At 46.5% G+C, this 21,612-nt stretch overlaps 1 protein-coding gene across 9 annotated transcripts in view; it reads left to right on the top strand.

Annotated features, from left to right (window-relative positions):
- Positions 1-21,612, top strand: part of Mro (maestro) — a 34,955-nt gene that overhangs the window by 12,306 nt on the left and 1,037 nt on the right. The window contains exons 4-10 of one of the 9 annotated variants that reach the window (XM_040741611.1): positions 228-366; positions 5,178-5,265; positions 7,782-7,852; positions 14,753-14,852; positions 16,840-16,986; positions 18,588-18,773; positions 21,287-21,442. In XM_040741611.1, coding sequence (XP_040597545.1) covers positions 14,757-14,852; positions 16,840-16,986; positions 18,588-18,773; positions 21,287-21,442 — 585 coding nt within the window. In that variant the 5' untranslated portion in view covers positions 228-366; positions 5,178-5,265; positions 7,782-7,852; positions 14,753-14,756. Of the gene's footprint in view, positions 1-227; positions 367-581; positions 635-5,167; positions 5,266-7,776; positions 7,853-14,752; positions 14,853-16,839; positions 16,987-18,587; positions 18,774-21,286; positions 21,443-21,612 lie in introns of those variants that run through there. The other 8 variants (XM_040741612.1, XM_040741610.1, XM_021229812.2 and 5 more) reach the window with 8 other exon arrangements.

Here is a 21,612-nt window from a genome sequence, read left to right as displayed (position 1 = left end):
GCTGCGCCTGGCTCTTTTCTGTTGGTGCTGTCGATCTGTTTTCTGTTGATCCACAGAAAAGCGCCGCAGCTTGTGGCCAGCTTAAGCAGCAAGAAAAACACACCATGGGAATCTTCTGAGCGTGCACAGCCACGTGTCCTGTATTGTATCTCCAGCGATTAGCAGGGGGCAGGGTGTCCACAAAAGGCCCATTGTGCATCTAATCTGCCCAATGTTTCATCTTCAAGGATGGAATACAGCTCGCTGTGGATTACTGAGTTTTCTTAAAGACCAGCAGTGTTCCAAGAGTTGGCTACATTCGTCATTCATCAGGATGAGCACGGAGGGAAAAGCCCAGTGCCCAGGGCTCCTCGTAGCATAGCTCAGGTAAGGCTGCTCCGACTAGTTTCTGGATTCCATCTGTTCTGTTCAATTTGTGGTACAACACAGGCTGTTGATATGTAGGAGTTTAAGCAGAGGGACTGAAAAATGACTAAGTTCATGATTACTTCTGGGAAATAGGAGTACTGGAGATGCTGTGAGAATGATAAACTAGAATTCCTCCCCTTTTCCCTCCTCCCCTCCCTCCCTCCCTCCTCTCTCCTACCCTGTCTGCTAGTCCTGGGGATCCAGCTTATGGCCTCCTGCGTGTCAGGTAGGTACACTTGAGCTACAGCCCCGGTGCTGCCTTTTAAGCCTGCGGTTTGTATCTGCTATGTACCGCCTTCACGGCTGGGCCTCGTGCTCTTCTGGGATGTCCTTCTCCTCCATGCCACCTCCTCTCCTAGCACAGGAGCAGTCTGTTCCTTTCCAGCAAAGATCATCTCAACGAGGCAACAGAGTCCACATGTAAGGGGACTCTGGCCACGGGCCCTGTGAGGATGGTGCACACAGTAGGGGCTTTGTTCATGCGGATGTGCTCAGTGATGGGACTCTCTAGTAGCTGGGCATGATGAATTCCAGGCCAGTATGTGCTTTATAGTAAGACCCTAGAGGTGGGGGAGGGAGAGGGACAGAGAGGAGAGGAAGAAAGAACAGGAGAGAGAGGGAGAGGGAGAAAAGAGAGGAGAGAGAGAATATGAGAGAGAAGAGAGAGAGGAGAGGAGGAGAGAGGAGGAAAGAGAGGAGAGAGGGAGAAAGGTCTATAGTAAGCCTGTGAGATCAGTGTCACTCTGCATCTTTAAACAGTGACCTCGTGCTCTTCTGGGCTCCTGGGGTGCTGGGTTCTGTGCCAGCCCTGCTGTCTGGCCCGGTGCACCTGTCCAGGGTATTGTGATGACAAGTGACACACTGCTTCTGCAAAGCAACACCTCTAGGGTGTTTGGTGGACTCATGAGTACTTCAGTGGCCTGGGCAGTTCCCAGTGTCGTTAAGGGGAGGCTTACAGTTCTGGTTCTTACGGCAGTGCGGGGTTTTCTGGGTCATGGGAGATGTCAGTGGAAGGACGGGGAGTGATTAACAATGACTGTCAAGCAATAAAGGCAGGAAACAGGGACAGCGGTGGGACAAGGACACGGCAGAGACAAGCTCCCCGTTCTGTTTGCAGAACTCTATCTGTAGGAGACAGGGTCATGGCCGTCTCCTGGGTTAGTGTGCGTGAAGCTGAGGATGAGCCCGGTACATCTTTCTGTGGCCTGCATTGCACTCCAGGTTGGAAGCAATGGCCGTCACTTTCTTCCTAAAGCACATGTACACAGGACAGTGGGAGGTTGACAGTGGCATGTGCGAGAAGACCCTCCCAAGGGCGTTTGCTTGCTGCAGGTGGCTAGGATGCTGCTTAAGGTGGGTTGGGGAGTGTGGAGACTAACCACGGTTAGACACTTGTCTGGCTTCAGCTTGGGACTACTTTTTCTCCCATGGTACCCCTTTCTGGCCAGTCCAGATGCCTATGGCCTTTCTTTACAGTCCATTTTCTGAGCCACTGCCCTTTGCCTCTCGTGGTTCTTGATCAGCAACTTCTGTGCTGGCAGGGACACCATTTATTCTACCTCCAGTCCTCTCCTGGTAGGTTTCCGGGGGCAGGATGAGTGTTGGCTTCACCTGCCGAACAGCCTGACGTTGGGTCAGCCAGGTGGTGGTGGTGCACACCTTTAATCCCAGCACTCGGGAGGCAGAGGCAGGCGGATCTCTGTGAGTTCCAGGCCAGCCTCGTCTACAGAGCGAGTTCCAGGACAGCCTCCAAAGCCACAGAGAAACCCTGTCTTGGAAAAAAAGTAGAATCAGATAAACACTTGATGAATGAAGCATGAATATCTGAGAAGCCAAGAGCTTGGCCCTGAGTTCCACCCCTGCCCCTTCCCTCTCTTTAGGAGTGAAAGTCTTTGACAAGGCTTGGCCTAGCATTTCCTGAAGTAAGGTGAGAGGCAGGAAACTCAAGTGCCTTCTGAGTGGACACATTTCTGATTGGACACTGCGCACTCAGGCAGAAAACTCTCCTGTCAATGCCAAACTAGAGAGAAGCCATTTTGACAGGTCGTTTGTCTCCGGTTTCACAGATCTCAATGGAAAGTGAACTGTCTAATGATTTGTTTTGCCTTTTTCATCAGTAACTTGGGAGAAATAATTATTTTTGGTGGCTTAATTTTCTAGTGGTGTTGGCCCCTGCATATCTCTGACAAAATGAAGATATCAATAGAGGATAAAAATAGAGCTATCGAATAATGAAATGATTATAGCGTGCCATTTTTTAAGGACAGCATATTAACCAAACATCATTATGTGACAATCAAATCATTAGGTTTTTCTAAACCCCAGAATCTTACAGTGGTGTAAGGTTGTGGAAGAAGAGTCTTGGGTTCTCTTGGACATTCTGTTTTGATAAAGTGTCTCTACATGTTGACACACACTGGGAATGCTGAGTCCCAGGCCCATCACTGCTGGTTTCAGTCCCGTTTCCCTGGTGACTTTAAGCAGACAATGAAGCAGTGCAGATTAGTTTTCCATTTGGCAAGAGAGAGAACATTATACTCTGTCAAATGTCTTTAAGTTTGGATACAGGGTATCATTAGACAGAAGGACCCATTAATAGGGTACCAGCTAGGGCTGGAGACATGACTCAGTGGTAGAAGGCTTGCTAATCACAGTGGGTCATTTGTTTAGCATCTGGATGATGTCTTGTCTTTTTTAAGATTTATTTATTTGTTCATTATGTATACAGTGTTCTGTCTGCATGTATCCTTGCAGGCCAGAAGAGGGCACCAGATTTCACTACAGATGGTTATGAACCACCATATAGTTGCTGGGAATTGAACTCGGGACCTCTGGAAGAGCAGTCAGTGCTCTTAACCACTGAGCCATCTCTCCAGTCCCTCTGGATGATGCCTTTAAAAAACTTATTCCTATTCTTGCCGATTTCACCAAAAGATTAAAGCTAATTTGGAAGACCTGAACTTGCAAATCCACAGGCGTTCTCATTTCATGTAGACATCCCTTTGTTCCTGTGATTGCCTCCTAGTTCAGTCAAAGCCAGGGGGCACCACTCGGCTCCCCAGAGGTGTCCTCCGGTGCCACCCACATGTCCCTTCACATCTTCCTGTGCTATTTCTATCCTTGTCCTATTGAAATTGCATCTCAAAGGTCAACTGTGGAATCCTCAAAGTACAGCCCTGAAAGGGTTTTGTTTCATCTTCATTTTTCTTTAGACCATTGATTTCCCTTCCCGTCCTCTGATGTACTTACATGGTTTATATTTATCCACCTATCGCCCAGTTGGATTTTCTAAACTGGTCCATTGCATAGCAGCATCCTGGCTGCCTATAGTGGAGTTCCCACCCTGCCACTAACTGCATGAAAATGAGGTTAATAAGCAGTACTGTTTCCTTGGTTCAGTGTCAGAATTAAATGGAAAATTAATGTAATATTTACATTAAAGCTTATCATGACGAAGTATCCATGAATGTTACCTGTTAGTATAACAGGCTCTCAAAACTGTGAAAACGGACTGCCTTCCTCTTACTCCTGCCCCTTTAAGGTCATTTACCCTCCTCATCCCACACAGAGTCAGTCAGTAAATATCTGCATCAATTTATTGATGCAAAGATTCATGCACGTGGTGACAGAGTTCAGAGAAGGAGAGGTGACACCGAGGGAGGCTCTAGAAGACTTCAGTAGCAGTAGAAGTCTCGTTGTTCAGTTTTTTTAACTAATAAGTGATTTAAGTTGTTCAGTGTTTGAATCACTCCTTTCTGGACATATGGCATTTACAGAGCAAGAGGCGGCATTAGTAGTTAAAATTGTTAGTGCGACAGTCAGTTACAACGAGGCTGCTTGGCTTGAGGACAGCATCCATTCCTTAGATTAAACATTTCTGTAACTGGATTATGTGGGGAGAGGTGGCCAGAACTCTGGAACCCTTGACTGGAAGAATGGCGCCATCTACTGGCAGCATGGGGAAATGACGCCGGGCGGTGCGTGCATTGGGGAGGGTGAAAGTTTTCGGAATTGCCATTCTTTCTGCACAAAGTGTGGGTGGGACTGGGCAGGAGGAATTAATGAGGGGCAGGCACAGCAAGCAGCAGGTAGGAGATACTGCGGCGATGTGGAGGCGCAAAGGGCGCAGCACCTTGGGTCGACGAAGGACAACTTTGTGGGTGTCATTGGAGGGCAGCCTGGTCCCTGTCCCCTCCACCCCACTCCCTCCGCCCCTCTTCCCGCCCCCGGGCCTTAATACCTCTCCTATTGGTCTGGCTTTCTTATTCTCTGCTGGCTCCAAATTCCCAGACGATCCTTCTTCACCTTCTGGTCTCTCTCTCTCTCTCTCTCTCTCTCTCTCTCTCTCTCTCTCTCTCTCTCTCTCTCTCTCTCTCTCTCTCTCTCTCTCTCTCTCTCTCTCCCCTCTCCCCCCTCTCTCCTCTCTCTCTCTTCTCTCTCCCCCCCTCTCTCTTCTCTCTCCCCCCCTCTCTCTTCTCTCTCTCTCCCTCTCTCTCTCTCATTCCCCCTCCCTCGCTCTCTCCCTCTCCCTCTCCCTCTCCCTCTCCCTCTCCCTCTCCCTCTGCCTCTCCCTCTGCCTCTCCCTCTGCCTCTGCCTCTCCCTCTCCCTCTCCCTCTCCCTCTCCCTCTCCCTCTCCCTCTCCCTCTCCCTCTCCCTCTCCCTCTCCCTCTCCCTCTCCCTCTCCCTCTCCCTCTCTCTCTCTCTCTCTCTCTCTCTCTCTCTCTCTCTCTCTCTCTCCCCTATGGAATTGGTGGCCAGTCCAGAACAGCTGGAACAGAGTGCCTCCTGAGGTGTCCCAGACCAGCCTCCAACCTGACAATAGCAAGTCCTCACGTCACAGCCACTCCAGGAGCCAGGTAAGGTGACTGCAGGTGACTCAACCCTGACTGAGCAGACGTGCAGGCGCCCTGGTTCCCACATGCGTCCTGGAATATGCTCTGGCCACTGACACTGGAGGGAATTGAATGCCAAGAATGTTGCTATCTGGGAATGTTTTCTTTGGAAGATGGGAGTGGACCATAACAGACCCACGAGCCGTTTATTATTTTTTCTATTAATAAACTATACAAATCAGTCACTAGATGGGTTATGGGTTGTATTTTAGCAGAAAGCTTTAGTGTAGGAAGGCCCAAGAGAAACTGGATGCGTCAGACTACAGTGTCTGCACACTTGTCAGCACACAGGGAGTTAGCTGTCCAGGAGTTTTCAGGTTAGGATGGTAACTGTTGTCATTTAAAAACGCAGTGCATGGGGGAGAAAGACATCATATGACAGAGCTTGGGTGGAGGGTTTTTGTTTGTTTGTTTTTGTTTTTTGTTTTGATTAGGGTAAAGTGAATGGGAAAGGAGGGGAAGGAAACAGGGAGACTGGCCTCTGAGGACAACAGCAGCAGAAAAGAAAAGAGAGGAGGTGTGCAGACAGAGAGACAGTCAGAGAAGTGGGGGAGAAGGGAGAGAGGGAGGGGGAGAGGGATGGAGAAGAGGGGAGGTGGACAGGGCCCCTTTAGAAGGGAACATAGTGAATATGCACAGGTGGTGCTCTTAGTGGCTGCAGCTGAGGGTGTATCTTGTCAGAACCCCAAGGGCAGGCCAGTACAGGTTACCAACAGTAATGTCATAGACATAAGACTGCTGGGGTGGTGCACAGCTTTGACTCCAGTTCCTGGGTGAGGTTAGGGCAGAAGGAATGCAAATTCAAGAGCAGTTGAAAAGTTAAAAAGCTAAAAAAAATTTTTTGTTTTTAGAAAAAAGTGGAGGGAATACAGAATATTGAACTCCATTGCCATTTGAGTTTGGATGAGTTATTTTATGTTATCCCAAACCCCAGGGTTTTGTTTTCTCTCTTAAAAGAAGATAATGAAGCCTGTCTGTCAAGAAAATGTGAAAATTAAAAGAAATATGATAAAAATTCTTCTATTTGAGCTGGTGGGCCTGTATTTAATTAATAAAGAAGCTAGTTAGAGACACATGAAAGCTAATACCACCAATATGTCACCTGACTTCCTACTAATTCAGGACATGGCCTTTTTTGAACATTAATCTACCAGCTGGCTTTTTTTGAGATGTTTTCTTCTGCAAACCACACAAAATGTCATGTCATTTTTAGCTTTGGTTTGTTTTACTCTAGCAAGAACTTAAACTTTCAAGGTTACCTACAACATCATTTCAATTCAAAAAGTTACCCCGGATAGCCACGATTTTCCTCAAACTTTGTCTGTCTTCCAACTCAATTATGCAGCAATATTTTAACCACTTCCCATCGTGAAGCCAGCCTAGAACAGCCAACTTTGCTTTCAGAGAACGGCTTCCTCTCCTCGTACACTCAGACACTTTCAGGTGTTTGATCCCTTGCACACCAATAAATAATGAAGTAAACTAATTAGTTTCACGGGTGCAGTGACAGGTTACAGGTGTGAACTGTTTCTTGGGAAGCGTGTCCCCACCATGGAGCAGAAGTAGTGAGAAGCATCACCACTGCAGTGGGTGACAAAGTTCTCAAGGGGCCTGGAGAATCATAGTTAGCCTTCAGCCTGAGTTTAACAGGTGGATAAGTACTCCCTGCCCCACCCTTAAAGTGCTTGATTGAATGCCTTGGAAACAAAAGTGCCTTATCTACCATCAGTAGCTATCCATATTAGCACAGCTAGTGAGTTCAGAGTTCAAAGAGTAGTTTGAAATCTAGAAGTTTGCCCCATTTTACAGATGAGAGAAAAAATGCATCTGTGTGTAAACTGGGTCTTCATAAAATGCCTTGTGGCTTCAGCTCATAAAATATTAGCTCATGAAGCTAATATTTGAGTCTCATGGATTTATGCTCATAAATGTGTTAGAATACTGCTTGAAAGACTTCCAGGACCCCTGATGAATGGCTTTTCTGTAGGACTAGGCAATACGGTGACATGTTGATGATCTTGGGGGTAGTGAAAACCTTGATTCTGGGCATGGTATACAATGGAAACACATTCAGAGGTGCATGTGAAGCAAGCAGTGTGTAAAGGGATAAAATGAGTGTGAGTCACTCTTGTCTTCAGCTCCAGGGGTCCAGGCCTTTTCCTCCTCGGCTCCCTAGCCTACTCCTACTCAGCTCAACAGTAAAGCCTACCTCTAGTAGGAAACGGCTGTTTCGAGACTCTGGGAGGTGACCAGGACCCTGTGTCCCGCATTCATCAGAAGTTTGTTTACTGTGTTTCTTTCAGACAGCTTGTGTTGTCACAGGTGGAGATGACTCTTGGGTTGTGATTGGGTGGGGAGTAAAGGTTACAGTTCTTGGAGGGAAGCTGCTGGTATTGAGGGTGTTGCTGGCGTTGGGGCTGTGAAGACGCCTTTAAGTATGAGTTTGTTTTACTTATTTGTCTTTATTTTTTTGAGACAAGGTATTGTTCTAGAGCCACGACCTTTCTGGAACTGGTGACCTTTCTGCTTTTGCTGTCTGAAAGCTTTGAGGGTAAGTGTGCACCACCACACCCTGCTTGCCTCTTCTTCTCACTTGTTTTTACTTCATTTTGTTTTGAGACAGAGTCTCTCCATGTAGCCTGGGATGGTACCCTGGATTCACACACACTAGCATTTGTTTAGGGATACCAAGAGTCTTGTACAAAAAGTGTGACACTTGGGCCCTTGGTTCCCTGAGATTCTGGTCCAGCAATTCTGAAGTGGGCCTGGGGTCTGATAAGTTCTAGGGATACTGATGTAGAAGGCTCCCCTGTCAGCGTGGAAAACACCTTCAAGTTTGTGTTCAAGATTAAGATGGGCTCTGGAGGGCAACTGGACAGCTGACAGGAGATCACTGCTTTGGTCTCCTGAGGAGAAGCAGGGACACTGGAGAGGGCTTGCTAGAACAAGTGGCAAGCTAGAGAAGGAACCAGTGCGTGCCTCTCTGTGGGTGCTGTATCTCCCAGGAAGAACCTCTCAGCTTTTCCTTCACTTTGCCCTGCTTGGGGCCATTCCACGACTTAGAATTCTAGTCCTGCCTATTAGGACCGGGCTTGCTGCTTGGTTTCTGAAACTGGGGGAAGCTGTCTTGGCTGGCTAGCATCATCCTTGTGGCTCTGCTGCTCTTGCAGAAAGAAGTTGAGCATGAGAAACAAGCGATAGCTTGTTTTCTTGCCCAGCTGAGAGTAACTCCACTCATGCTAACTGCGCATGGCCTCCTTGTTGAGTGGGCCCCAGCCTATCGGATTAGTGCTTTTACAGTTACCAGCAACCTGCCATGGCCAGGTATCTGTTGACTCTGAAGCAGAGTGTCCTACCCAATCAGTAACAGGTTCTAGTCAAACATGAAGTTTCCTGGAGGAAACCCCAGAAGCAACTGCACATTTCTTTTGTTGTTTTCTAGTTTGTCTCAGTATGAGTTTGTAAGTCTTTTATTCTGGAGGAGACAGCCTTTCAATGCTGTGATTTCTTTCTCTCATTATGATAGTTCTAAAGTGTGGCTCCCAGGCCAGTGGTAGCTCACTACCACCTGAGAGTTTACTAGAAATACAGATTAGTAAGGCTGCCTGCCTGTTCCAGTGTGCAAAATCAGAAACTCAGAGCACTAGGCCTGGAGTGTGTGTGGTTTAATAAGTGCCCCCAGGCACTTCTGACGCATGCTCAAGTGTGAGGACCACTGGACAATGTGAAATCCTGTGTGTGTGCATGTGTGCATGTGTGTCTGTGTGTGTGTGCACGTGCGTGTGTGGTTTCTTGTGCATGTGTGATGTGTGTATATATGCATGTGTGTGCCTGCATGTGGAGGTCAGAAGTTGGCATTAGGGGTCTTCCTCAGTTGCTCACCACCTTACTTTTTGAGACAGGGTTTTTCACTGAACCTGTAACTCACCGATATGGCTAAACTGGTTGACTAGCAAGCCCCAGGGATCCTCCTCTCTGCCTCCCCAGTGCTGGAATTAGAAGACTGCTCTGCTATGCCTGGCTTTCCTGTGACTTTTCTGGATTCAGACTCGGCTCCTCATCTTGCACAGCAAGCACTTTCCTGACTGAGCCATTTCCTCATCTCCATTTTTCTGATGTTTGACTTTAGTTCCCATTGTAGGAACACGGAAGATCTGTTGACCAGAGTTAAAGGAGACAAGGGGCCCAGTGGCTAGGGAGTGAAGAGGTGTTTTTGTTCATTAAATACTTGAGAACTTCATGAATGAGCACTGTATCTGTATCACTGCCGTTCCTCTCTCTTCCCTTAATTCCTCTTGTGTTGTGGTCTCCACTGTCCCTCCAAAATCTATGTTCTCTTCTTTACTTACTATTGTTACATGTATATACATATATGCACACACACACATATACAACCTACTGAGTCCATTTAGCATTGCTCTTGCACATGTGTCCAGGGCTGATACATGTATTTGTGTATTGTGCAACCTAATAGTAGTGAGTGCCTGGAGGAAATGGCTTCTCCCTTGTCAGCAGCCATTGGGCACTGAAGTGATTACTTATAATATTGTTCTATTATTAAATAAAACTTGGGAGTCAAATATTGTGGTAAAAACCTGACAGATCCAAAGAGCAATGGAGGAACGGTCAGTTAACCCTGACTCTCCACACCTCCACAGATTGTAAAAGCCCTCCATATTACTTTCTGTGTCCCCATATCTCAGTCCTCCCAAACCTCTATGGCTAATTCCAGTCAACCAGTCATTGACTCTGCCCTTTGATTCAAGTCCACTTTATTGGCAGTCTTGGAGTGTGAGTGTGAACAGATATCCTACAACAGGGCACTGTGGTAGTTTGAATGAAATTGGCCCCTATAATCTCATAGGGAGATTATAATCAGAGACATAGCTTTGTTGAGTGTGTATGACCTTGTTGAATGAAGTGTCACTGCGGAAGTGTACTTTGAGGTTTCCTATGCTCAGGATACCACCCAGTGTCTCAGTTGACTTCCTGTTGCCTGTAAGATGTAGGACTCTCAGCTCCTCCAGCCTGCAGGCTGCCATGCCCCCTGCCATGATGATAATGGACTGAACCTCTGAAACTGTAAGTGAGCCCCTCCAATTAAATGTTTTCCTTTATGAGAGTTGCCTTGGTCATGATGTCTCTTCACAGCAATAGAAACCCTAACTAAGACAGGCACCTACCTATAACTAGAAGATGTGTTTTCATGACTTCCTTTTGCCTTCTGACCAGGAAAGCATGCTCAAAACCAAAGTGACAGGGAAAACGGTCCCCACCTATCTCTCCATTCAACCCAACAAACGGCATAACGTGCTGGGATCTGCTGGGTGGGAATGTGTCCTAGTTTGCTCTGGACCCCTTGACTTCAGGAAACTCCTCAGCCCTTGGAAAACCAAGGCAGGTGTCTGGTCATTTTAGTTCAGTGACTGGCTGTTAGATTGTGTGACCATCTTAACAAAGAGAAAAAGAGTTGATGCTGAGGCCATCTCCAGAGATGACAGCCTTGACCTGGGGCAGCCAGGGTTTTAAAAATGCTGCCAGTAATCCTGATACATCCAGGGGTGAGAACCACCTGCAGACATCTACCGGCCTTTTCACCTGTTAGAACCACAGAATGCTCCATAGCCAGTGGCCACTAAAGAGGGACTGTCCCTCACACCATGGCTCAGAGTGCATGGCTGAAGCTGAGTCTGGTGGTGCACAGCTGTGATTCCAGCACTCGGAGGAAGAGACAAAAAGATTGCTGCAAGTTTGAGGCCAGCCAGGGTTACACAATGAAACCTTATCTCAAAAAAACAAAACAAAACAAACCAACACCCCACATGCAATGACCTAAATGTAACTACTGAACACTTGGACTGTAACAGTAAATGTTCGTGTCCTTGAATTTGGTGATATGTTCAAGAGTTTGCTACTTGGTCAAAAGAATTAAACATAAAATTACCTTATCTAGTAATTCCACTCTGGGTGTGTATACCCCAGGGTGGTGAAAGTCTATACACAAACAATTATTTGTACACAAATATTTATAGAAACATTATTTTTGTAGTAGTCAAGTGGAAACAAAGCAATTGGCCATCAAGAGATGAATAGATGAACAAATAGTATCTCCATGTAATGGAGTGTTATTTAACCATAAGAACGGAATGAAGTGCTCATATATGTTACAATGTGAATGGGCCTTTTAAAAACATCAAAATGATTTCATACTATGTAAAACAAATGGGTAAAGTCACCGAGATGGAAAGCAGATTCATGGTTGCCAGGGGCTGGGGTGACAGGGGTTGGAGTAGGGCAATAATTGTTTAATGGGTACATGGCTTTGGGGGACAGTGTTGTTAAAGTCAGTGAACTACCTCTTACATGGATTCCAGTTCAACTTAAGGAATTTAGCTGTGTACTCTTACCTGTAAAGCATGATAAAAAACAAAGCCAGAGTCCTCTATAGTGGCCTTTTAGCCCTTTACCCTTGTCTTTGGCCACTCCCAAATTCTTTTAATAATCATTCCAAACATGTTGAATCCTATTGCAACCCAGAATGCCGTATGTTTGTCTCCCAGCTCACCTGTGTGCAGCAGGAGGCCTCTGCCAGCAGCTCCCACCCACAGTTTCCTCTCAATAGCTATTACTGTGCCCTTAAGTGACACCCTTCACTGCTAAAATTGTGGTCCCTCACCACAGAGTTCATGTATTCTGTGAACTGCATGTGAAATGCCATTGCAAGGCTCATGTGTTGAAAACCTGATCCTCAAAGACAACAATACTCAGAGGTGGGGTTTTGGGGAAGTGATTCTACCAGGAGAGCTCTGAGCCCATCCATGGACTAAGATCAATGCATTCATCATAGTGATTGGAAGCTGACTGACGTAACGTCTCTTGGATGGAAATCGGAATCTGGAGCTCCTACCCAGATCCACTGAGTTAGAACCTGTACTTGTCACATGAGCCTGGTGTTGTTTGTTTTCTGGTAGCAGCTACACACAAAGGGTTTGTTGGAAAGAAGTAGTTTCATCTCTTGCTAATAGAGCTAATGGAGCCTTCCCAAGTTGATTTGCCGTGTTGTTGCTGCTGATTCCTTCAAGGATAGCATAACAAGTGTTTCCAAGTACTCATTATAGAACAGACACCAGCAACTCTCCAGGAACCTTCTAGGCTTTTGGTGCCAGATTGGGGCTACTGAGGCACGGACCTGGTAGATTGTTGTCCACCCTGCCCACCACCCCAGTGAGAGACAACTATTGTGGGATGACCCAGCCCCAAGGATCGAGTAATTACCGAGTTCTCAGTTTCTTGAGTGATATGTATGTATTTTGGGTTTTCGAGACAGGGTTTCTCTGTAGCTTTGGAGCCTGTCCTGGAACTCACTTTGTAGACCAGACTGACCCCAAACACCCAGAGATCCTGCTGTCTCTGCCTTCCAAGTGCTAAGATTAAAGGCATGCACTGTGGATGTTATTTAGCTGTTACTATTTTAAAACTGACTTTTGTGACTTCACACACACACACACACACACACACACACACACACACACACACACCTTTTCTGTTGCTGAAACAGAATACCATGACCAAGGCAACTTATAAAAGAAAACATTTATTTGGTGCCTAGGGATGCAGAGGGTTGGAGCCCACAATCATCAGGACAAGGAACATGGCAGCAGGCAGGCAGACAGGCGTGGCAATGGAACAGTAGCTGAGAGTTTATATGTTGAGACAACTATCATAGGGCAGAGAGAGGCACACTGGGATGGCACCAGCTTTTAAAAACTCAAAGCCCACCCCCTAGTGACACATCACTTGCAAGGACACACCTAGTCCTTCCCAAACAGCTCCACCAACTGGGAACCAAACATTCAAAATATGTGAGCCATGGGGGCCATTCTCATTCAAACCCCCAACCATCACCGTGTGTGTGTGTGTGTGTGTGTGTGTGTGTGTGTGTGTGTGTGTGTGTGTGGTGTGCACACACATCCTCTTTCCCCTAGCAGACCCTGACTAAAACAAGTTATGATACTGGGAATGGGGTTGGAGAAAATGAATTGTAAAACTGAGCTCTCCTGGTGGGCTCACAGGTAGTCAGTGAATTCTCTAGTGGGTCTAGAGCATCTGGCTGGATGGAGCTTACCGTCACTAAAGACTCCTCAGCACTGAAAATCCATGGTGTGCATGAATTAAATACCTTATCAACTACATTTGATGATCCTGATTCTCCTCTTGTAGAATGTGGTGACTCTGTGTATGAGACTTTTGGACATTTCTGCAAAAATAAGATAGCAATATCTTAGCATCTTTGGAGAAATGTATAAGAAAACAAACTGATCTGAGTAATAAAACTGACCTGTTCCAGATGCCCATACACAACCTACAGTTTCCTATGTGTGCCCTGGAGTAGAAGCTTTTCTCCCACAGCCCACAGAGCTCTTGAGTTACAGAAGCCTGAACCAAGTCTTCAGGGTACATTAGCTGAGAAGCTGGTGGTTGCACCGTCCTTGAGGCTGGAGGCTTCAGCAGTAAGAGTAGTCTCACAATTGCCGTCTCTCATGGAGGAGGGGGAGGCACAAATGGGAATTGCTCAGTCTACACGGCTGTGTGTCTCTGAAGCCTCCATCTGGTGCCACTGGTCCCTAGTGCAGGACAGAAGCCTGGGAATGCTGGCCCTGCTGTCAGTGTAAGAATTGGAAGCAGCAACAACCGCACAAATTAACTCCTTCCCAAAAGGGAAGGCAGGAGCGCACCAAAAGCAAGATTGTCTTCCTTTTGACATCCCTCTTAATCTGGATTGCTACCTGAAGGTGTCATCTGTAATCAGGGCAGGCCTTCCCACGCCCATCAAGGCAATCAGGAACACTCTTCAGGGGAGGTCCCCTACTCAGGAGCTTCTGATTTGTGGCATGTTGACACTAGAACCAACCCTAATACCTGGCATGCATGAAGCCCTGGGTTCCATTCCCACCACCAGATGAAGCAGGCATGGTAGCCCACACCTATAATGCCAGAACTTAGGAGGTGGGGGCAGGGAGATCAGAAGTTCAAGGCCATCCTCCTCTCCAAAGCTAGTCTAAGGTCACCACGAGCTCCATGAGACCCTGTCTGCCCCAAAAAGTGCCACCATTATTTTGGGGGATCTTTAAGAAACAAAAAATTTCTTGAGGTTTCTGTGGGGGGGCAAGAATCTGAATTTTATCTCTTGAATAATTGTGATACAATGAGCCTATAGAATGGAGGAGTGGGGACTACAGGAATGACCCCCAGGAGCCTTAAGGGTCTGTCTTGAAAGTTTCTGACCCTGTCCTGTGACCCCTAGGTCATCACCAAGGTGAAAACTTCCACTGTCTTTGTGTTCTTCCGCAACAGGGCACACTCCACACAGCTAGGCTGATTGACACTGTGACACTTCAAGTGCGTGTTTGTGGCTCATATGGTGATTTTGTTCATTTTTCCCCCTTTTTAGTTTCATGGAACAAACACAGCGAGTCCTGAGCCAACCCCGTCCTACCCCTACTTCCCAGCCCAAGAAGAAAAGGACATTGGTGCGATCTTTCTTTTCCAAGGTCAGACACAGTCCTGGGACACTGTGTAAGATGTGTACCCACTTGCTCTGTGTTTACAACTGCTTGCTTGGGTTCCTTCTGGAAGCCATGTAATGGCAAGAATAGAGGATGCTTATGAGAAGATGAGAATGATTCAGCTTGCTGCTAACCCAAAAATTAAAAAGTGAACTGCAATAAATACTCAGAAATAAGATGCTGGAAAGCTTCAATGTCTCATCCACAGTGCTGAGCACACTGCCTGATCTGGACCCTGCATCCATTCCTGCTTCCTAAGGATGGGGCTAGCCTTTGTCTTTGATTCTCTGTCTCCCCGTCTTTTCCCCCCTACCCGGCCCCAGTCCATTCCAGAATGAATGCAGGTGTTCTCCCATCATGACACACATGTGGAGGTCAGAAGCAATCTTGGACGTCTGTCCTCACCTTCTACATCTTTTGAGACCAGGGCTGTCTTCTTGTTGTTTACCATACAGCAGCCATCTCACGTGCCTGGAGATTCTCCACCTCCCATCTTGGGATTATAGACAAGTGCTGTTGTGCCTGGCTTTACATGGGACTCAACTTCAGATCTTATGCTGGCATAGCAAGTGTCTTACCCATCATCTCCCTGGTCCCTTGTCGGGCTCTTACATCATCTGGGGTCTGACTCTAAGGTGGGCTGCCATGTTCTGTGTCCTGAAGAACACTAGTGCCTTCTCATTACTGGAACTCATCTGCTCACTAGGGAGGCAGCTCATCTGATCATGAGAAAGGTGGCCTATATCTTGATCTATCTTCTGTCTTTTCTATGTCTTATCTTGCAGCTACTTAGCATTTAGTTTTAGAAGTATAGGATTTTGCATAGAAGTGCAGTGTTTTCCCACTGTATTATTTTTGCCTCTGCCACCTCCTCCCCCTCCTCCTTCTTTTTGTTGTTCTTCTTCCTTTTTTCTTTGCCCAGATCCATGGATTCAGAAATTGGGACAACCTTGAAATGTCCTGAAAGATTTATAGATGTGTAATTGGTATTTGTTGACATGTTGCCAGTTGAGTCACATGCTAGTGAGGGGTTGAGGACAGTAACTACTGAGAAAAGTCTCTCAGGATTCATCGTACAGCTGGATGGACATGCAGGGACATCAGCCTGACTGCAGAAGTATCAAGACAGAAATGGAAGAGAGGAGTTGGATAAAGCAGGTATCATACAGGTATTCATTTATTTAGCTAAAAGGACAGCAGAAGGATGAGGAGCGGCTGGAGGAGGAAGAGGGTCAGGGAACTTTCCAGAGAGGAGAAATAACGGCATAGCACACACTATAAAAGGGACCTGTGTCTCTTTCCTCTTAGTCTCTGTCATACAGTTCACCATTGTGTGTCTCTCTCCAGAACTCCCACTCACCTCAACACCAGCCCTGTATTATTTCCTCCACCAGCACCTTCATTCTGTAGACAAATGTATTGGTTGACAAAAGTAAATCATCTTTAAAACTTAGTGTAGCTTAGTGGTAAAGTGAGGCCTGCTTTAATCCTCATCGACACACCGACACATGTACACAGACAGACAGACAGACAGGCATGTTTAGTTGTCTTAGTTTAGAAGGAAAGAGAAATTTGAACAGGCAAAACAGCATTTTCTTTAGAGAGAAATGTTTGGAGTTGAATCCATTTGAATTGATTAATTCTCTCTCTCTCTCTCTCTCTCTCTCTCTCTCTCTCTCTCTCTGTGTGTGTGTGTGTGTGTGTGTGTGTGTGTGTGTGTGTCTGTGAAGCCAGATGCCAGAATCAGATTGTTTTTCATCGCACTCTCTCTCACTGGATTTGGCTCTGCTGCCTGGCCAGTGAACTTCAGAGTTCTTTCTTTGTCTTCCCAGTGCTGAGATTCTAGGCACGCACTGCCTGCACCCAGAATCTTATGCGGGTGCTCTGATCTTCATGTTTGTCGAGCAAGAACTTTCCCAACTGAGCCATCTTCCCAGCCTCTGAATTAACACACTTTTGAACCACCACCCAGGTCTCCTGGAAACTGAGGTTGCAGAAGCAGGAGCCTTTGAAGAATGTGTTTTTCATCTTGGCAGAAAGAGCCCGGGATCCTAATGCTAAAAAGCGCTACCTGGCAATGAGAGGCCTGGGCACCTTGGCCTGTGAAGCCCCTGACAAGGTAGGGAGAGGTAGAGTTGAGACAGCCTTCCCAAGACTCTCAGCTCCAGGGGCATGGAGTCCCCACAGCTGGAGCCGGTGCCCATGGATGGCTAGCATTGCAACAAGTCACACAGACCTAGCAACAAACAGTGGTATCTGTGTTCAGGGGCCTGAGCATAGAGCTCAGGTTCTCACAAGGCTGCAAACCACTGTTGGCTAGACTGTGTCTTTCGAAAGCTCAGGGCACTTTTCTAAGAGTGGCTTTTGCAGAGCTGGCTCTTTCAGTGGTGGGACTGAGGTTTCCCTTCTCTTGCTGGCTGTCTCCTGGGGGCTACTCCTGGTACCCAGGATCCATACTCTCAAAACATGACAATCTATCTATTCAAGGTGTCTCTCACGCCTGTCCACTCTACAGGAGTCTTATATAATGTAGCTTAGCAACCAGGAGAGGCATCTGACTACTTTTGTCACATCAGGCTACAAGCAAGCCACTGGTTCTTTTTACACGGGAGAAGAACAGATTATATAAGGGTGTGTGTGACTCACTCGAGGTCGTTGCAGGGAGGGGGACGTGGCAGCATGCCTCATCTCTGTCAACCTTGGGTAACGGAGCTACTGGTTCATATCACTCTCCTTGAGAGTTTAAATGATTTCCTCATAATTTGTGTTTGTTTAGTGAGAGACACTCTCATACCCTATCCTTAGTGCCTGTCCACATCGATAGCATTTTATGTCCTCTCCATTATAAATTATAGGCACTGAGCCCTCGGAAGGGCCCAGGACACTCTTGTCCACCCTGTGCTATTGAAGCACCTACCTCCTCCCCCACTCCATCACTCGGAGGCCTCATTCCCATTTGTCCTTTCTGTCCTGTCCTCCTAAGACCTAGGAAGGCTCTTGGGCTGGGTTACGAGAGACATTTGTGTTTGGATAAGATTTGGTGGCAAAGTCGGAGGAAAGTGTGTGCATATCATATATATTTATTTTATTACATGTTACACATGTGGATGATGTGAACAGAGAGAGAACTACTTGTCAGGAGGAAGGGGAAGGGAGGATGGGAAGGATAGCGGTGGATGAACATGAATGAACTAAAATGATACAGATGTTAAAAAGCCATAATGAAACCCATTATTTTTTTTACATTAGCTAAAAATAGTAATTTAAAGAAGGAAAAGAAAGTCAGGGCCTTTCAACCCCCAACTTATGGCTACTAGAAGATTAGGGATGGAGTTGTGCGTGTGTGTGTGTGTGTGTGTGTGTGTGTGAGTGTGTGTATGTATGTGAGAGTGTGTGTATCAGTGTATTAGAATGTGTATGTGAGTGTGTGGTGTGTGTGTGTGGTATGTGAGTGTCAATGTGTGAGAATATGTTTGTGAGTGTGTATGTGGCGAGTGTGCATGTGTGCACATGTGTTAGTGTGCTATAATGTATTTGTGAGTGTGTGGGTGGGTGGTATATGTGGGTCCATGTGTGTATATTTTCATGTGTGTGTGTTTGTGAGTACATGTGTGTGTATATATGTGTGTGTGTGTGGTGTGTGGTGTGCATGTGTTTGGTATGTGTGGTGTATGTGTGTGGCGTATGTGTGTGATGCTAATGCTTTTCCAACCTTGATAGCAGGTGAGAAAGTACAAGAAAGCTTTCCTTGACCTCCTGGTGCATGGACTGTATGATCCTGTGAGTTCTGAAGTGATCCATGAGAGTGTGAAGACTCTGACCATCATGCTGGGCAAGATCCAGGGCCAAGGCCTGGGCTCCTTCTTCATAGACATCACCCTTCAGACCAGGACTTTACTGGATGATGTAAGTGAGAAGGGTAAGCATAAAATCTTAGGCTGTGAAATCATCCTGGGTTACAAAGAATCCCAAGCTGTGTGGTGGTGGTGCACGTCTTTAACCCCAGCAGAGGCAGAGGCAGGATGATTTCTGTGAGTTTGAAGTTTGTCTGGTCTACATAGTGAGTTCCAGGACAGTCAGGACTACATAAAGAGATCCTGTCTCAAAAAAACCAAAAACAAAAGACAAAAAGAAATGAGAATCCTGGGCAGTGTGCTTCTTAGGAACAAGGTCTGTATCACTCACTAATTTGTGAATTTTATAGAGAGGAGTTATGGGTGGGGTTATGGAGAACATAGAAGATATGTAGTATCCCATCACTCTCTCTTGAGTTTTCATGTCAATAGGCAAGTGTATATTGTAATAATGATGACAACAGTGATGTGATGATATCAGTCTGTGCTCAGTACTCCCTTCTATGTAACAAGTCAGCATTTAGCGAATCCTTCCTGTGTGTCATTCACAGTGCCAGGGAACTGCCATGGATACTTATACAGTCCTTACAACAACCCTCTTCGGTGGGTGCTACAATGATCTTTATTATAAAATGAGGATATGGAGGCCCAGAAAGATGAGGGCCCACCTACAGTTCACAGAGCCAGCAAGCATTGGGAAAGCGGCCCTGCCTGTAGCCCTGCCCTGTTAGCCACAAGATAAAATGCATCAACCAAGCAGTGCTTGGGCGCAACATGTAGTCCATAACTGACTTGCAGGTGTCAATCAGCCTGCCACTGTCTCTCTTTCAAAGACAGCACCTGTCAGACATACATATCATAACCCAGAGCAACTTCTACCTGTCCCTCCCACCCAACTCCTGCCCGTAGCCACACAGAGAAAATGAGAGACACTGAGCTTACAGAACTCAGGAGTTAGACCAGAGCTGCTGGCATGCTTGTCAGTGCTCATCATCCCTCCACAAGGACAGATGTTAATATTTCAGCAGAGATGACCCATGCTGGCCTGGAACCCAGCAGATAACCCAGGCTGGCCTTGATCTCATGGTAATCCTCCTGCCTCAGATCCTGAGTGCTGTGATTACAGGCATGAGCCACTACCCCTGCCTAGATGTTTGCTGTTGAATGCAAACCTATCTTGTCTGAGGAGGGGATAGGAAGATGTCTATATTACCACCCTAGGATGTCAGCACAAATCTTGAGGACATATCCTTAAATCCTTCTGGTGCTGACTAGACTTCAGTTGATTTTTATTCAGCTACTTTTTAGACACAGCTTGCATGTCATTTTTTTAGGAGACTCCTTAGCCGTGTAGAAAAGGAAATCCTCACACAGCACTACCTATTGGCAGAATCTATGTGAGAGTTACACACTAAACATGGCTGGCTTCATGCCATGTTTGTCAAGATATGTACCCCCCACTAGATGATTGTTACACTTTTAGGAGGCAGGCACCTGGCTTATGTATTCATGTACATAGGTCTCAGGGAAGGGTTGACTTGGAGTAACTTCTCACTAAATTTCATTTAAACATACTTACACACTGGACAGAGCAATAAACAGAATGCCACCCCAAGGCAATTTACATGAGTCACTTATGCTAAAATCTATTTTTTAATAGTTCACAAAATGATCAATGCTGTCTCAGTCTTTGTGACCACTTCTAGATGCTTCTTTCCGTTAGGAGAGGCCCATCCCTTGTTGTCTCTGGTTTCTTTGGTGCCTGGACAGGATCACGAAATGTTGATCTATATGGGCAGGGTAGTAGTGGTGCACGCCTTTAATCCCAGCACTAAGGGAGGCAGAGGCAGGTGGATCTCTGTGAGTTTGAGACAAGCCTGGTCTACAGAGTGAGTTCCAGAACAGCTAGGACTGTTATACAGAGAACTTTTGTCTCAAAAAACAAAAACAAAAACAAACAAAACAAAACCAATGAAAACAAAAATCTGTGTACCAAAGTTAGGAGACTGGGCACCTACATTGACTGCCTATCTTGTGGGACGAGCATGAACAAACCCTGCTGTTCTCTGAGCCTTGATCTCGTTGCCTCAGATGTATGGAGCAAACAGTTTGTGTGGAGAGAGAGGCTGATGGTCTCCCAGGGAACAGCTAACAGATACGAGTAGAGGCAGGGAGAGCTGCCAGGGTATTGGGGGAAGAAACAAAATCTCCTTGGTCAGCAGAAGAAACTCAGTAGGGAGAGGAGATAAGGCTAAAATGATGGGATGGAAGAAGAGGGGGAGAGGAAGAGAAGGAAATGAGGAGGAGGGAGAGGGGGAGGGGAGGAAGGGGGACATGGGAAAGGGAGGGAAAGGATATAAAGAATTGAGAAGTGAAAGTAGGAAATTTTTAGATGATAGCATGGAAGTCGCTCCCAGATTGAAAGGAAAACCTGTGTACCTATCAACACTGGTGATGTCCACTTGTAATATGCAACTCAGAATGATGGTTGTGATCTGCTCTGATGGAGATCTGATGATGGTTATCCACCCTTTTGTTTTTGTTTTTGTTGATGGAAACCCACAGGAGAATGACAATGTGCGGTACTCCGCCTTTGTTCTGTTTGGGCAATTGGCTGCATTTGCTGGGAAGAAATGGAAGAAATTTTTCACCCACCAGGTTAACCAGACACAGGATTCCCTCCTGACTCATTTACAGGACAAAAGCCCTCGGGTTGCCAAGGTGAGGCAGTCATTTTAGCTCACTTTGTGAAATCTCTGCTGTCCCTAGAGGGGGTGGTAGCAGTTCTGCTAAGTGGAGAAGCCAAGCTCTGGAGTTCCTGCCAGTTACAATGGCCTTTAGGGTATCTGTGTAAAGCTGGGCAAAGGGGCCTCCAGGGTGCAGTCTCCCCC

Source organism: Mesocricetus auratus, unplaced genomic scaffold (assembly GCF_017639785.1).
Source record: "Mesocricetus auratus isolate SY011 unplaced genomic scaffold, BCM_Maur_2.0 Super-Scaffold_6730, whole genome shotgun sequence".
Taxonomy (NCBI): domain Eukaryota; kingdom Metazoa; phylum Chordata; class Mammalia; order Rodentia; family Cricetidae; genus Mesocricetus; species Mesocricetus auratus.
Note: the sequence above shows the minus strand (reverse complement) of the source record. Positions and strands in the feature narration are given on the sequence as shown.